The 17322-nt window shown below is 45.9% G+C and overlaps 1 protein-coding gene across 1 annotated transcript; it reads left to right on the top strand.

Annotated features, from left to right (window-relative positions):
• Positions 1–825: 825 nt before the first annotated feature.
• On the top strand, positions 826–2331 carry LOC138356001 (transcription factor sma-9-like). The gene has a single exon (XM_069311548.1). It carries the CDS (start codon positions 826–828, stop codon positions 2329–2331), a length of 1506 nt encoding a protein of 501 aa, XP_069167649.1.
• Positions 2332–17322: the final 14991 nt, after the last annotated feature.

The following is a 17322-nucleotide window of genomic DNA, read 5'->3' as shown; positions in this document are numbered from 1 at the left end:
CAACTTTTACCATTCATATCTTTCACGAGTTTATCATTTGGTGGTTTATTTCACGAGTTTACCATATGTACACACACAAGAGCTTGTCTACATGTAGCCAAGCAGTGACTACGGTGCAGCGAGGAGGGTTATAAGGGCGTAATTTGTTCAACTTGGAGGCCTGTTATAAACTCAGTCACTCTGGTTGGCTCGTCGGTGTTCAGGTACGAGAGTGCTCTTACTAATGGTTCTTGGTCTGTCTATGTTCCTGTTCTTAACAGACTCCACAATAGCCAGCCACTTGGAGAGGAGGTTTTGGGCTTAGCTAATGGACGAGAACATAAACAAACACGGGGGGAAAAAACAATGCAGAGATGGGCGCTCACACACACACACACACAGGGGAGTGTGTGTGTGAGTTAGGGGAAACATGATCACAACCTACAAAATCCTCAGGGGAATCGACCTAGTAAACAAGGATAAACTATGCCACACTGGTGGGACGCGAACAAGGGGACACAGGTGGAAACTGAGTACCCACATGAGCCACAGAGACGTAGAAGGAACTTTTTCAGTGTCAGAGTAGTTAACAGATGGAATGCATTAGGCAGTGATGTGGTGGAGGCTGACTCCATGCCCAGTTTCATGTTTAGATATGATAGAGCCCAGTAGGCTCAGGAACCTGTACACCAGTTGATTGACGGCTGAGAGGCGGGACCAAAGAGACAGAAGCTCAACCCCCGCAAGCACAACTAGGTGAGTACACACACACAATATATAGCCATATTAAAAAGAAAATGAGAATGAATGTGCAAGTGACCAGGCTATGGAGGTGTGGAGGAGAACATGCAGGGTGACCAGGCTATGGTGGAGAACATGCAGGGTGACCAGGCTATGGTGGAGAACATGCAGGGTGACCAGGCTATGGAGGATAACATGCAGGGTGACCAGGCTATGGAGGAGAACATGCAGGGTGACCAGGCTATGGAGGAGAACATGCAGGGTGACCAGGCTATGGAGGAGAACATGCAGGGTGACCAGGCTATGGTGGAGAACATGCAGGGTGACCAGGCTATGGAGGAGAACATGCAGGGTGACCAGGCTATGGAGGAGAACATGCAGGGTGACCAGGCTATGGAGGAGAACATGCAGGGTGACCAGGCTATGGAGGAGAACATGCAGGGTGACCAGGCTATGGAGGAGAACATGCAGGGTGACCAGGCTATGGAGGAGAACATGCAGGGTGACCAGGCTATGGAGGAGAACATGCAGGGTGACCAGGCTATGGAGGAGAACATGCAGGGTGACCAGGCTATGGAGGAGAACATGCAGGGTGACCAGGCTATGGAGGAGAACATGCAGGGTGACCAGGCTATGGAGGAGAACATGCAGGGTGACCAGGCTATGGAGGAGAACATGCAGGGTGACCAGGCTATGGTGGAGAACATGCAGGGTGACCAGGCTATGGTGGAGAACATGCAGGGTGACCAGGCTATGGAGGATAACATGCAGGGTGACCAGGCTATGGAGGAGAACATGCAGGGTGACCAGGCTATGGAGGAGAACATGCAGGGTGACCAGGCTATGGAGGAGAACATGCAGGGTGACCAGGCTATGGTGGAGAACATGCAGGGTGACCAGGCTATGGAGGAGAACATGCAGGGTGACCAGGCTATGGAGGAGAACATGCAGGGTGACCAGGCTATGGAGGAGAACATGCAGGGTGACCAGGCTATGGAGGAGAACATGCAGGTTGACCAGGCTATGGAGGAGAACATGCAGGGTGACCAGGCTATGGAGGAGAACATGCAGGGTGACCAGGCTATGGAGGAGAACATGCAGGGTGACCAGGCTATGGTGGAGAACATGCAGGGTGACCAGGCTATGGTGGAGAACATGCAGGGTGACCAGGCTATGGAGGAGAACATGCAGGGTGACCAGGCTATGGAGGAGAACATGCAGGGTGACCAGGCTATGGAGGAGAACATGCAGGGTGACCAGGCTATGGTGGAGAACATGCAGGGTGACCAGGCTATGGAGGAGAACATGCAGGGTGACCAGGCTATGGAGGAGAACATGCAGGGTGACCAGGCTATGGAGGAGAACATGCAGGGTGACCAGGCTATGGAGGATAACATGCAGGGTGACCAGGCTATGGAGGAGAACATGCAGGGTGACCAGGCTATGGAGGAGAACATGCAGGGTGACCAGGCTATGGAGGAGAACATGCAGGGTGACCAGGCTATGGAGGAGAACATGCAGGGTGACCAGGCTATGGAGGAGAACATGCAGGGTGACCAGGCTATGGAGGAGAACATGCAGGGTGACCAGGCTATGGAGGAGTGGATGTAACGTAACGGAAAACGTAAACAGGAGACCGAGGAGAAAAGGAAAGGAGCGAGAATGGACAAGTGGAAAGGGTGTGAGAGGAGATGGAAAAGCAACGAAAGGAGAGAGAGAGAAAAGAGGGAGACACAGGGGAAGAATGAATAGCAGAAAAAGCACCTTGAAAGAAAGAAGAAAATGAAGAGAGAGAGAGGGAGGATAACCCGAGGAGAGAGAAAGAGAAGAGAGTAGAGAGGGAGATGTAGACGCACCAGTCTACCCCAGTCTATATGTGGCTAGCCAAGTCTACCCCAGCCTACACAAATTTACACCAGTCTATACCAATCTACCCCAGCCTACAACAGTCTACCCCAGCCCACATCACACGGATGCCATAGGTTGCATATGCAAGGTTGCCATAATGGACATGGGAATGCTAACAGGGAGTTGTTGAAGATCCCGAATACAACGTACATTAGACCACAGCTGGAATATGCAGCATCAACATGGAGCCCTTATCTCGCCGTGCGTAAAATGACGCGGAAGAAGTTAATCGCTAATGCCCAGCTCTTCTTAATTGACATAGTTAAGAGCGTTAAGAGTTGGGCCTAGTAGAGAGGTGCGAGTAGGTAGGAGAGAGAGAGAGAGAGAGAGAGAGAGAGAGAGAGAGAGAGAGAGAGAGAGAGAGAGAGAGAGAGAGAGAGAGAGAGAGAGAGAGAGAGAGAGAGAGAGAGTGAGAGAGAGGGAGTGAAGGAGATGGGGGACAACATCAGATCTTCTCATAATTGTCAGTGTGTGTGTGTCTCATTCCTTATATTTATCAAACTATTAATTCTCACTGTTTCATTGTTTCTCTCTCTCTCCCTCTCCTCCGGTGCTGGCCATTATTCTTTTCTCCCCTTCCTCATTCATACGAGTGTCCGGAGATTGCCTCTTCCTGTTTTATCAGATTTTGATTATTGTCCTTCCTCTCCGGCGAAGGCTGGACTCAAATATGTGACCAGCACAAATTTTTTGGATTAAATGTTGCTCTGTCTCACTGACACGCATTACATTTGTTGTAACTCTCTTGCTGTCTATTTTCTTCAACAGAACTCTAAATGATCCCTAAAGGATTCGAACCTAGGTCGACAGGGTAGCAGACTAGTGTTATACTCACTCAACCGTGGTTTCACTTTTTCCTTACCTACTCAGCCCTCTCTCTCTCTCTCTCTCTCTCTCTCTCTCTCTCTCTCTCTCTCTCTCTCTCTCTCTCTCTCTCTCTCTCTCTCTCTCTCTCTCTCTCTCTCCCAGCCTTTTTACTCTCTCTCATCTAGCTTTCCTTATTCTTCTTCTCTTCCTATTTCTCTCCAACTCCCCCCACTCTTCAACTGTCTCCTCCTCTCATCTCCTATGCCTCTCTTCACCCTCTCTCCCACCTTCTTTATCTTTCTCTCCCGCTCTCCCCTAACATCCACCTCTCCACCCTTCACACACTTCTCCACCTTCTCTACTCCTTGCCTTTCAACCCTCTCTCATCTCTTTCTCTTCTCCTTTTCCCTCCCTCTCATACCCACTGTTTAAACATGACTCTTTTCTTCCCTTCAACCATCCCCCCTTCTCCTTCCTTCTTTCTCTATCTCTTTCTTTGTCTCTGTGTCTGCTTTTGTATGTCTCTATATCTTCTTCTGTCTCTTTCTTTGTGGTCTGTGATTTCCAGTCTGCCTTCCTATTTCTCTCTCTCATTGCTCTGACCCGGTCTCTCTGCCAGCCTATCTCTGTCTGCTAGCCTATCTCTGGCTGTCCTTATATCTGAATGTATCCGTATGTCTGTCTTTCATTTTGTCTCTATCTCATTCTATCTGTCTGTTTCTAACTGCCTGTCTTTTTGCTGGTTATATCTCGGTCTCGTTGTCCCCTTTATCAAAATTATATAATTGTTTCCCATTGGTGTGTGGGTGGTCGATTAGCCTAGTGGTGTGAAATATAAAACTATATATAATAGTTCCCGTTGGCTTTGAGAAAGGGGCGGAAGCTTTTATGAAGGTGGAGACTCGATTTTAATGTACGTGTTTTCACCTATAAAAGCCATAGTATAATGAATAATATATATATCTGTGAACTCTCATGATATCATTGAATAATATGTTAAAATATTATAATATATATAAATGGATCTCTCCCACTCTCAGGAAGAAAATATAATAGCGAGAAATCCTTTGAAGCTGTAGGAGAATCATCTGTTTTATACTGCTACAGACAAAGTAAAAATATATATTCATTTTCCCAGAGATCAATGCATAATTTTTATTATGATATTAAGAAAAATAATTTATTCTGAAATATATATTTTAAAAATATTTAGCCAGGCACAGCTGGCGAGTAGAGCCAAAATCATTCGTGGAGGGTCAGTATTTGACCATGATAGACTCTTCCTCTTGAATTCTATTGACCTAGGACGAGCCTATGTCCATCCCATACCCCAGACCACTCACCCTGCAAAGTTGGGCGGGGTTAACACCAAGCGTCTGGCTTCCAGCCTTGGACAGACTGACAGACATTCTTTCTTATCGATATAGATAGACACACTCTTGGCATACACAGATAAATCCCTTTAACGTGTAATATCAAACAACAAATCCACAGGAGCCTTGCTGACGGCTCGAACCTATGCGCTTTTGAACTCTGAAGTAACTATGAACTCTTGGCATTGGTGTAACTCTTCACCTTGGCCTCCCCGAACACAGGTGCATCCGGCGGACCAGTACAGTTATTACCATCTGATATGACATAGATCACAGGGGACGATTGCAAGACACGAAGGTGATTGCCAGGCCGCGTCATCAATACCAGCCTCGCAACAGCACAAAGAGAGCCACACTCATAGAGCTCCCAGGACACTCAGAAGCTACACTCATAGAGCTCCCAGGACACTCAGAAGCTACACTCATAGAGCTCCCAGGACACTCAGAAGCTACACTCATAGAGCTCCCAGGACACTCAGAAGCTACACTCATAGAGCTCCCAGGACACTCAGAAGCTACACTCATAGAGCTCCCAGGACACTCAGAAGCTACACTCATAGAGCTCCCAGGACACTCAGAAGCTACACTCATAGAGCTCCCAGGACACTCAGAAGCTACACTCATAGAGCTCCCAGGACACTCAGAAGCTACACTCATAGAGCTCCCAGGACACTCAGAAGCGTCCAGACGGGTCCTCACGGTAAGCCAGTGGTGTTGCACGACACTTGCACCTTCACACTGACTAGAACATACAGTCAGTAAAGTGCAATTGAAGAGGTGGCAAAGTATCTTTCAGAAAAATGCAGAAAGCCAAGAAATATAGAAGTCTAGCATATTGCTACACTTTTGTTCCAATTGGCACGAAAGCCCTTGGATAATGCATACAAGTCTGAAATAGAACTTGGCGAAGAGCTAGAGTTACAAAAGACTATAGAGCGACAAGTTTCCTATTTTAGTGCCTTAGTGTTGCGGTTCAATTCCAACCCCTGAGGAGTTGAAGCAGGTGTTTGATTTGTAACAGGCGTTGAGTTGCTTTGTAATATTAGTTAACGAATCTTTTAGTTTTTTTTTCATTTTGCTTTTAATGATAATAATGTATATACATCAGTGCAACGCACTTTGTAACCGTGGAACCATCTACAGTAAATTATATAAATTATATCAAAGGGGTCGTAGGAATACAAATACTCATACGAAATCAGACAAATGACTATTCTCTGCGTGCTCTTTATTTCCTTCTCCGGGACTATGGGTCCCCCGCACACACACACACACACACACACACACACACACACACACACACACACACACACACACACACACACACACACACACACACACACACACATACAGACGAAATGTTCACACGGAATAGTAACAGAACGAGGGAACATTGGTTGAAGCTGGAAACTCAGATGAGTCACAGAGATGTTAGGAAGTTTTCTTTTAGCGTGAGAGTAGTGGGGAAATGGAATGCACTTAAGGAGCAGGTTGTGGAAGCAAATACTATTCATAATTTTAAAACTTGGTATGATAGGGAAATAGAACCGTAGTCATTGCTGTAAACAACCGATGCTCGAAAGACGGGATCCAAGAGTCAATGCTCGATCCTGCAGACACAAATAGGTGAGTACACACACACACACACTCATCTACATCAAGAGGTGTAATCAACGTCTAAATATACCTACATGGAGAGTTATGGAATACTGATACAGGATTACAATATCCTTATACAAGTTATAAATAATATCATGGGTAGATAAACCTCACTAATTCCTATAGACCCTGAAGCTCGGTTTAGAATATTTTCACTTATAATGCTGATTTGAAGGATTCATTTTTATGAAGTTTCAGATGGTTTCATGTGTGATGAAGTTCTGAAAGTCTGAAAGTTTCATGCGTGACGAAGTGTCCCCCTCAGACTTTAGCCATCTCTTGTTGGATGAGAATGTGATATGTTTCCAGGTCTTTATTCCAGTCAAGGAATGTAATATTGTATACACGCTCCAGTCCCTGTCCAGGGGGGGATGTTGAGTATGAGATACGTATACAGAGAGAGAGAGAGAGAGAGAGAGAGAGAGAGAGAGAGAGAGAGAGAGAGAGAGAGGGAGGGAGAGAGAGAGAGGGAGAGAGAGAGAGAGAGAGAGAGAGAGAGAGGGAGGGAGGGAGAGAGAGGGAGAGAGAGAGAGAGAGAGAGAGACGGAGAGAGAGAGAGAGAGAGAGAGAGAGAGAGAGAGAGAGAGAGAGAGAGAGAGAGAGAGAGAGAGAGAGAGAGAGAGAGAGAGAATATTTGTATCTAAACGGAATGATAATTTTAGATGTACGAGAGTAAACCCAAAACAACAGGATTGTTGCTATCATGTCACTTGCAACCTTGGCAAACTATATCAGTGACAATCCATGACAGATGTGTCATTGAAAAAACGTAACTATGAGAACTGTAACCATGCTACTTACAACCATAACATCCGAAGTCAAGACAATTATCAGTCACAAAATAGCATGATTGATGTCAAGTTTGGTAGCCAAACTTGACATGTTCTGAAACTTGCATTTTACTGATCTAAACAAGAAACCTCACTCAATGATTTGAAGTGAAAATCATCGAATTTGGTAATATATTTTGACGTTTTTTTCGAGATTCGATCCAACTCATCGAAACAATGTACAAATAATTTTTACAAAGGCCTAACATTTTCGCAAGTACAAAGATTAATTAAAGACTATGATAACCAGTTAACTGCATCAGCCAAAGGAACTAATTACCATAATGAACATAGCAGTATAAGGGCATACTCAGGGAAGTGTATACATTAAGCAATATACAATGGTGATGCCAGTGGTGGTGGTGGCATACCAACACCACTGGCATCACCACTGCCACCATCTCTGCCACCACCACTGGCACCACCACTGGCATCACCACTGCCACCATCTCTGGCACCACCACTGGCATCACCACTGCCACCACCACTGGCACCATCTCTGCCACCACCACTGGCACCACCACTGGCATCACCTCTGCTACCACAACTGGCACCACCGCTGCCACTGTACCATCCCCTAAAGAGGGTGTGGACGTACCCTCAGGCCCCTGACACTGCCACCACCACTGGCACCACCACTGGCACCACCTTCCCTTAATAACCATGTAATTAAGCTAATTGACTGCGAGAAAGACCAGTCAATAGCCGGAGAAATACCAAGAATCTGAATCCATAATTATTTCACATGAAGGAGGGAACTGACTCTAAGACGGCTTACCAAGACATGGGGGAAGTAATAATGAATGAAAACAACTTAGTAGAATCACAGGTTTTTCAAACACAAAAATCATGATCTTGGACTCAGAATTAACACGAGGGAAATTGTCTAAACCCAGAGAATAAATTAATCACTTCTTTATTTAATAAAATAAATGAAGATGAAAAGATCATCACATCCTAGTTTAATAATTCCTGTCTTAGAAGGCAATGATGACTTTACGTAATTGAAACCAACTCAACACAAGACTTTACCTTTTGCCTCTGCAATAACACCCTCCCCCCCTCCCCCCCAAATCGCGCCAAAATGTTTCTGGGTGTGGGAGTGGTCCGTCCTCGCTCCCTGTACCTGTTGTTTGTTGTTTTAGATTCAGCTACCCAGAACAAAAGTTCCCAAGTAGCACGGGCTATGGTGAGCCCGTAGTGGACTTACCTGGCACAGGAGCGGGGCTGTGTCCGTGTACCGTCCACTCCACACTAACTAATAATGCGCTCATCTCCAGGTGACGCCGATCTTAGCTGGTTGCCAAACTAGTTGCCATAGTTAAATAACAAAGCTAAATTAACCTACAGCCGCCTGATCGCCCTAACCTAACCTGAGCTAAGAGTGACTCGTTGCACTTTTGCTAAAATCAACAAGTACCCATATTATGAACTCATAAGCAAATGATGGAGACCCACATGATTGTATAAAATACTTTACTCCTCATTTTGCATACAATACAGAGTATTCAGAAACTATTCTCTACAAGGCTAGATCGTAAGAAAGAGAGCTCTTGTCAAAATACACGTGACAACGCTGTATAGTTCCTCTCCTTAACACAGAGAGTTATAAGAAATAGATCAAGAGTTCACTCTCACAGCAAAAGAGCCGAGCGTTCTCACTAAAGGTGTATCTTCTCTACTTAACAACAGAACGCTCTTAATACATTTTAATGCATTTCTTTAAGTCCAGAATATAATCTTCTATAAAGAGTGACAGCACCACCACCACTGGCATCACCACTGGCACCATCACTGGTGTGGTGACCACCACCAACACCACCACACCCACCACCACTACTTGAGGTCCTAACGATCTATCTGACAAATAAATGTGAAACTAAAATAGAACCCAGACACAAATAGCAACACGCTACTCAGGAGAAATGGCAGTAGAGAGAGAGAGAGAGAGGTGTGGGGGTACAAGCCGGTCGTGTTAAGAGTAATGAACCATTTATAAACTGACGGTCCACGACACCCGTCTCGATGAGTCGCTCGTGTATGCAAATGGTTCAACAATCCTGTTTTTTTACCATATCCCTTCCCTCTCGCCCCCTTCCACCACCCGTTCCTTCACCTGTTCCTTCCCCACACCCTCATCACCTCCCCATCCCACTACTCTAGCACTTCCATTCTCTTTCCTTTACCTCTTCTCACTTTTAATTGAATACAATAGGCTTGTCCATGGGTGTAGTCCTCCGTCTAAACTATAGCAACACTTGCAACATGGGTGTAGTCCTCCGTCTAAACTATAGCAACACTTGCAACATGGGTGTAGTCCTCCGTCTAAACTATAGCAACACTTGCAACATGGGTGTAGTCCTCCGTCTAAACTATAGCAACACTTGCAACATGGGTGTAGTCCTCCGTCTAAACTATAGTAACACTTGCAACATGGGTGTAGTCCTCCGTCTAAACTATAGCAACACTTGCAACATGGGTGTAGTCCTCCGTCTGACTATAGCAACACTTGCAACATGGGTGTAGTCCTCCGTCTTAACTATAGCAACACTTGCAACATGGGTGTAGTCCTCCGTCTAAACTATAGCAACACTTGCAACATGGGTGTAGTCCTCCGTCTGACTATAGCAACACTTGCAACATGGGTGTAGTCCTCCGTCTGACTATAGCAACACTTGCAACATGGGTGTAGTCCTCCGTCTGACTATAGCAACACTTGCAACATGGGTGTAGTCCTCCGTCTGACTATAGCAACACTTGCAACATGGGTGTAGTCCTCCGTCTGACTATAGCAACACTTGCAACATGGGTGTAGTCCTCCGTCTGACTATAGCAACACTTGCAACATGGGTATAGTCCTCCGTCTGACTATAGCAACACTTGCAACATGGGTGTAGTCCTCCGTCTGACTATAGCAACACTTGCAACATGGGTATAGTCCTCCGTCTGACTATAGCAACACTTGCAACATGGGTGTAGTCCTCCGTCTGACTATAGCAACACTTGCAACATGGGTGTAGTCCTCCGTCTGACTATAGCAACACTTGCAACATGGGTGTAGTCCTCCGTCTGACTATAGCAACACTTGCAACATGGGTGTAGTCCTCCGTCTGACTATAGCAACACTTGTAACATGGATGTAGTCCTCCGTCTGACTATAGCAACACTTGCAACATGGGTGTAGTCCTCCGTCTGACTATAGCAACACTTGCAACATGGGTGTAGTCCTCCGTCTGACTATAGCAACACTTGCAACATGGGTGTAGTCCTCCGTCTGACTATAGCAACACTTGCAACATGGGTGTAGTCCTCCGTCTGACTATAGCAACACTTGCAACATGGGTGTAGTCCTCCGTCTGACTATAGCAACACTTGCAACATGGGTGTAGTCCTCCGTCTGACTATAGCAACACTTGCAACATGGGTGTAGTCCTCCGTCTGACTATAGCAACACTTGCAACATGGGTATAGTCCTCCGTCTGACTATAGCAACACTTGCAACATGGGTGTAGTCCTCCGTCTGACTATAGCAACACTTGCAACATGGGTATAGTCCTCCGTCTGACTATAGCAACACTTGCAATATTGGTGGAATCATTCTTTAAAACGTAGCAACACTGTGGGGGCCAATTATCCTTCTAAATAGATGAATTACATTTGTACACTTGTATTACTCTGTGTGGTTCATGGAACACTGACACTCTCCACACAGTTGATTCAGCTCCTCCTCCAAACAACAGCTCGTCCTCCAAACAACAGCTCGTCCTCCAAACAACAGCTCGTCCTCCAAACAACAGCTCCTCCTCCAAACAACAGCTCGTCCTCCAAACAACAGCTCCTCCTCCAAAGACCCAAAAGTGATTCCATCCACCCGCCAAACCCCCTGTTTATGAATGAAAAACTGTTTACACACGACTCACAACTGATGACGTTCGAACACTTCCGGAATAAATGCTTCACTGACGAATTGTGTTCGAACCACAACGCTGTAAATGCTTCACCCACGTACTACAAATACCAATAATCGCCAACAGAACCTAAACACCTAACCTTACATAAAATTCCTCTATATACACAATATGCTAATATATAACATATGCTAATATATTATAATATTAGTTTATATTTGAGAAAATTCCCGTTTTGAATGAACAGCATATTAAAATTTATGAATGCGTTTGTGGGGTCGACCGCTGGATGGAATGGACTTGAGTCGAGGACGAGTTGGAGGATTAGAGTACTCACTTATTCTTCAGCCATTAACAGTTTCTGGTGGAGTCTCTGCTGGATTCCACCAGACCTCCATACACCTAGGCTTCATACACCAACGCTTCATACATCAAGGCTTCATACACCAAGGCTTCATACACCAAGGCTTCATACACCAAGGCTTCGTACACCAAGGCTTCATACACCAAGGCTTCATACACCAAGGCTTCATACACCAACGCTTCATACATCAAGGCTTCATACACCAACGCTTCATACACCAAGGCTTCATACACCAAGGCTTCGTACACCAAGGCTTCATACACCAAGGCTTCATACACCAAGGCTTCATACACCAAGGCTTCATACACCAAGGCTTCATACACCAGGCTTCATACACCAGGCTTCGTACACCAAGGCTTCATACACCAAGGCTTCATACACCAAGGCTTCATACACCAAGGCTTCATACACCAATGCTTCATACACCAGGCTTCATACATCAAGGCTTCATACACCAAGGCTTCATACACCAAGGCTTCATACATCAAGGCTTCATACACCAAGGCTTCATACACCAATGCTTCATACACCAGGCTTCATACACCAAGGCTTCATACACCAAGGCTTCATACACCAAGGCTTCATACACCAATGCTTCATACACCAGGCTTCATACATCAAGGCTTCATACACCAAGGCTTCATACACCAATGCTTCATACACCAATGCTTCATACACCAAGGCTTCATACACCAATGCTTCATACATCAAGGCTTCATACATCAAGGCTTCATACATCAAGGCTTCATACACCAAGGCTTCGTCACACTGCCTGCCATAGTTGAGAGCTTCGTCTCGTTTCACCATTCAATAACTCGGGCCAAACGATGCTTCATGCACATTTTTGTGGCCGTTATACACGATAATGTTCCGAATTATATTTTCTGTTTGCAGATTTCCACACATTTTCTTTTTCAAAATCTCCCCCAGTGGGCGTGATATCCAGCAGTGGCACGGGTTCGACGCCCAGTCATCGTCATCAACACTGAATCAGCGTTGATGTTGGGTACTGTGCCCACTTGACCAGCACTGTGTTCTCTCAGGTGAAGAGCAGAGAATGTTTCAAGGACTGTCTTTTGAGACGTGAGCAACATAGTAATGAGACAGATGCATGATACGAGCTCCCTGGAGTAATGAGACAGACGCATGATACGAGCTCCCTGGAGTAATGAGACAGACGCATGATACCAGCTCCCTGGAGTAATGAGACAGATGCATGATACGAGCTCCCTGGAGTAATGAGACAGACGCATGATACGAGCTCCCTGGAGTAATGAGACAGACGCATGATACCAGCTCCCTGGAGTAATGAGACAGATGCATGATACGAGCTCCCTGGAGTAATGAGACAGACGCATGATACGAGCTCCCTGGAGTAATGAGACAGATGCATGATACGAGCTCCCTGGAGTAATGAGACAGACGCATGATACGAGCTCCCTGGAGTAATGAGACAGATGCATGATACGAGCTCCCTGGAGTAATGAGACAGATGCATGATACGAGCTCCCTGGAGTAATGAGACAGATGCATGATACGAGCTCCCTGGAGTAATGAGAAGTAATGGAGTAATGGCTGAAGTAGTTTGATCAGCCCACACACTAGAAGGTGAAGGGACGACGACGTTTCGGTCCGTCCTGGACCATTCTCAAGTCGATTGTCTGAACCATTCTCAATCGACTTGAGAATGGTCCAGGACGGACCGAAACGTCGTCGTCCCTTCACCTTCAAGTGTGTGGTCTGGTCTACACATACCCTCCACCACCCACAACATGGCAACAACCTAGCCTCCACCACCCACAACATGGCAACAACCTAGCCTCCACCACCCACAACATGGCAACAACCTAGCCTCCACCACCCACAACATGGCAACAACCTAGCCTCCACCACCCACAACATGGCAACAACCTAGCCTCCACCACCCACAACATGGCAACAACCTAGCCTCCACCACCCACAACATGGCAACAACCTAGCCTCTACCTGGGCAACAGATCTCCCAAAGCTCATACTTGTGCTAACAAATGTTTTCGTTGGATATTTGGGAGGGAGAGCAGTCATGAATATATTAGTGTTCCAATATGTCCTCTCAGCGCTCCCGCCCTTACAATGGACCAATATTTTACCTCACAATTTACATGTTAGAGGTGTTGTAAACACATTACGAGAAGCAATGATAAACTGAGCTTTATGGAGGTCATTTGCCTCTGGAAGGAAATTTGAGTGAACAGTTGAAACGTATATATTTAGGCAGGATGGAAAGAGGTAACAGTTTATTCATACTTTAGTGGGTAAGTGGATGAGGTAGAGGCCACAGAGCTCTAGTGAAAGGATAACTTTCTTACCTTACACGAAAAATGTCATCGTCCGTAAATCCCTTAATTTCGTGAATGTAAAAGAGGCACTAAGTCAGTAAGGCCATATAGCTTGTCACATCTTCTTGAGGTTATCTTGAGATGATTTCGGGGTTTAGCGTCCCCGCGGCCCGGTCCTCGACCAGGCCTCTTTTTTGTTACACACCCCTCAGGAAGCAGTCTGTAGCAGCTGTCTAACTCCCAGGTACCTATTTACCGCTAGGTGAACAGAGGCATCAGAGTGAGAGAAACTCTGCTCATTTGTTTCCGAACGAACCCGGAACTTCAGGACTACGAATCCCGAGCGCTGTCCACTCAGCTGTCAGGCTCCTGATTCAAGAAGTCCCGGGTATCGAACAGGACAGTTCAGGAGAGAAACATATAGGTTGATAAATGTCAAAGAAAACATATTCAATGAGGCGACGAATCACAATAACGTGGCTAAAGTATGTTGACCAGACCACACACTAGAAGGTGAAGGGACGACGACGTTTCGGTCCGTCCTGGACCATTCTCAAGTCGATTGTCTGAACCATTCTCAATCGACTTGAGAATGGTCCAGGACGGACCGAAACGTCGTCGTCCCTTCACCTTCAAGTGTGTGGTCTGGTCAACACATTCAGTGAGTACTGAGACACATGCGTATATCAGGACGGTCCTAAAGATCAAGACATTTAACTCGGATGTTGAAAGTCTTGATCTTCTACTTCTACGTCTTCATCTTACATCTACGACGTCGTTATGTGTGGAGACTCCGGCACAACATATACGAATGAAGCGAGTTCTTACACTTAAGATATCAGCTTGGGGGTTTATCAGCTTGTGTACAACAGGTTTTCGCTCCATTAATTTAAGCGCCCATGAATTAATCCTGTACTCACCTAATTGTGCTTGCGGGGTTTGAGCTCTGGCTCTTTGGTCCCGCCTCTCAACTGTCAATCAACAGGTGTACAGATTCCTGAGCCTACTGGGCTCTATCATATCTACATTTGAAACTGTGTATGGAGTCAGCCTCCACCTGTGTTACCTTACCTGTGGTAAATATAACGAGAACTTTTCCCTACTTCCTGTTAGGAGCACATATGTTAGGAGCACATATGTAGGCCAAGAGGATTGACTTTTTTTTTTTTACTCAGTGCAAGAGCAGCAAATGACTTTGAACACTTGTTAGCGGGCTGAGAGCTCTCTCTCTCTCTTCACACATCTCCTCGTTAACCTTTACCCTTATACTTGCCCTGATACACGACCCGCTAATCTCTTTATAATCAGGGTCCCAATTACTGCTGGGTGAACAATGGCGAACTGGGGAAGATTTGTGCCCAGGCAAGGCGAAGGGTGAATGTTGGAGAGTGTATGTGTGGGAGGGTGTATGTGTGGGAGGGTGTATGTGTGGGAGAGTGTATGTGTGGGAGAGTGTATGTGTGGGAGAGTGTATGTGTGGGAGAGTGTATGTGTGGGAGAGTGTATGTGTGGGAGGGTGTATGTGTGGGAGAGTGTATGTGTGGGAGAGTGTATGTGTGGGAGAGTGTATGTGTGGGAGAGTGTATGTGTGGGAGAGTGTATGTGTGGGAGAGTGTATGTGTGGGAGGGTGTATGATTGGGAGAGTGTATGTGTGGGAGAGTGTATGTGTGGGAGAGTGTATGTGTGGGAGAGTGTATGTGTGGGAGGGTGTATGTGTGGGAGAGTGTATGTGTGGGAGAGTGTATGTGTGGGAGGGTGTATGTATGGGTGGGTGTATATGTACTCACCTAGTTGTGCTTGCGGGGGTTGAGCTCTTGCTCTTTGGTCCCGCCTCTCAACTGTGAATCAACTGGTGTTCAGATTCCTGAGCCTACTGGGCTCTATCAAATTTACATTTGAAACTGTGTATGGAGTCAGCCTCCACCACATCACTACTTAATGCATTCCATTTGTTAACTACTCTGACACTGAAAAAATTCTTTCTAATGTCTCTGTGGATGATCTGGGTACTAAGTATCCACCTGTGTCCCCTCGTTCGTGTCCCACCCGTGCTAAAGAATTTGTCTTAGTCCATCCTGTCAATTCCCCTGAGAATTTTGTAGGTGGTTATCATGTCTCCCCTTACTCTTCTGTTTTCTAGGGATGTGAGTTTCAGCTCCCTTAGCCTTTCCTCGTAGCTTATACCTCTCAGTTCCGGGGACTAGTTTGGTGGCATTACTCTGAATCTTCTCTAACTTTGTCTTGTGTTTAACTAGATATGGACTCCAGGCTGGAGCTGCATACTCCAGGATTGGTTTTACATAAGTGGTATACAGGGTCCTGAACGATTCATTACACCAGTTTCTAAAGGCAGTTCTTATGTTGGCCAGTTTAGCATATGCCGCTGATGATATTCTTTTGATGAGGGCCTCTGGGGACAGGTTCGGTGTGATGTCAACCTCCAGATCTTTCTCTCTATTTGACTCTTGCAGGATATCACCTCCCAGATGGTACCTGGTATTCAGCCTTCTACTAACTTCGCCTAATTTCATTACTTTACACTTTCCTGTGTTGAACTTTTGCATCCATTTTCTAGACCATTCCACCAGTTTGTCTCGGTCGTCCTGTAGTCTCCGTCTATTTTCGTCTGTCTTGATTTTTCTCATATTCTTGCATCATCAGCAAACATTGAGAGGAATGAGTCTATACCCTCTGGAAGGTCGTTTACATATATTAGAAACAGGATGGGTCCAAGTAAAGAGCCCTGTGGAACCCCGCTGGTGACATCTCGCCACTCTGATGTCTCCCCCCTCACAGTTACTCGCTGTTTTGTGTTGCTTAGATACTCCCTTATCCACTGGAGCACCTTACCTTTTACTCCTGCCTGTTGCTCCAACTTTTGTAACAGCCTTTTGTGAGGTACTGTGTCAAAGGCTTTATGACAATCCAGGAAAATGCCGTCTGCCCACCCTTCTCTTTCTTGCCTAATTTATGTTGCTTGGTTATAGAATTCTATTAAACCTGTGAGGCACGATTTACCATCTCTGAACCCATGTTGGTGGTGTGTTACAAAGCTATTTCCCTCCAGATGCTCTACGAGCCTTTTCCTCACGATCTTCCCCATCACCTTGCATGGTATACAAGTTAGGGAAACTGACCTGTAGTTCAGCACCTCTTGCCTGTCATCCTTTTTGTATATAGGGACTACATTAGCTGTCTTCCAACTTTTCGGTAGGTCTCTTGTTTCCAGTGACCTGTTATACGCCATAGAGAATGGCACGCATAGTGCCTCTGCACCTTCTTTTAGTATCCACGGTGAGATTCTGTCAGGCCCAACAACCAGCCTGTGTGGGAGGGTGTATGTGTGGGAGGATGTATGTCTGGGAGGGTGTATGTGTGGGAGAGTGTATGTGTGGGAGAGTGTATGTGGGAAAAGGTGAATACATATTTATTTT

The sequence above is a fragment of the Procambarus clarkii genome, chromosome 70, assembly GCF_040958095.1.
Source record: "Procambarus clarkii isolate CNS0578487 chromosome 70, FALCON_Pclarkii_2.0, whole genome shotgun sequence".
NCBI classification, from domain to species: domain Eukaryota; kingdom Metazoa; phylum Arthropoda; class Malacostraca; order Decapoda; family Cambaridae; genus Procambarus; species Procambarus clarkii.
This window is presented reverse-complemented; position numbering and strand designations above follow the sequence as displayed.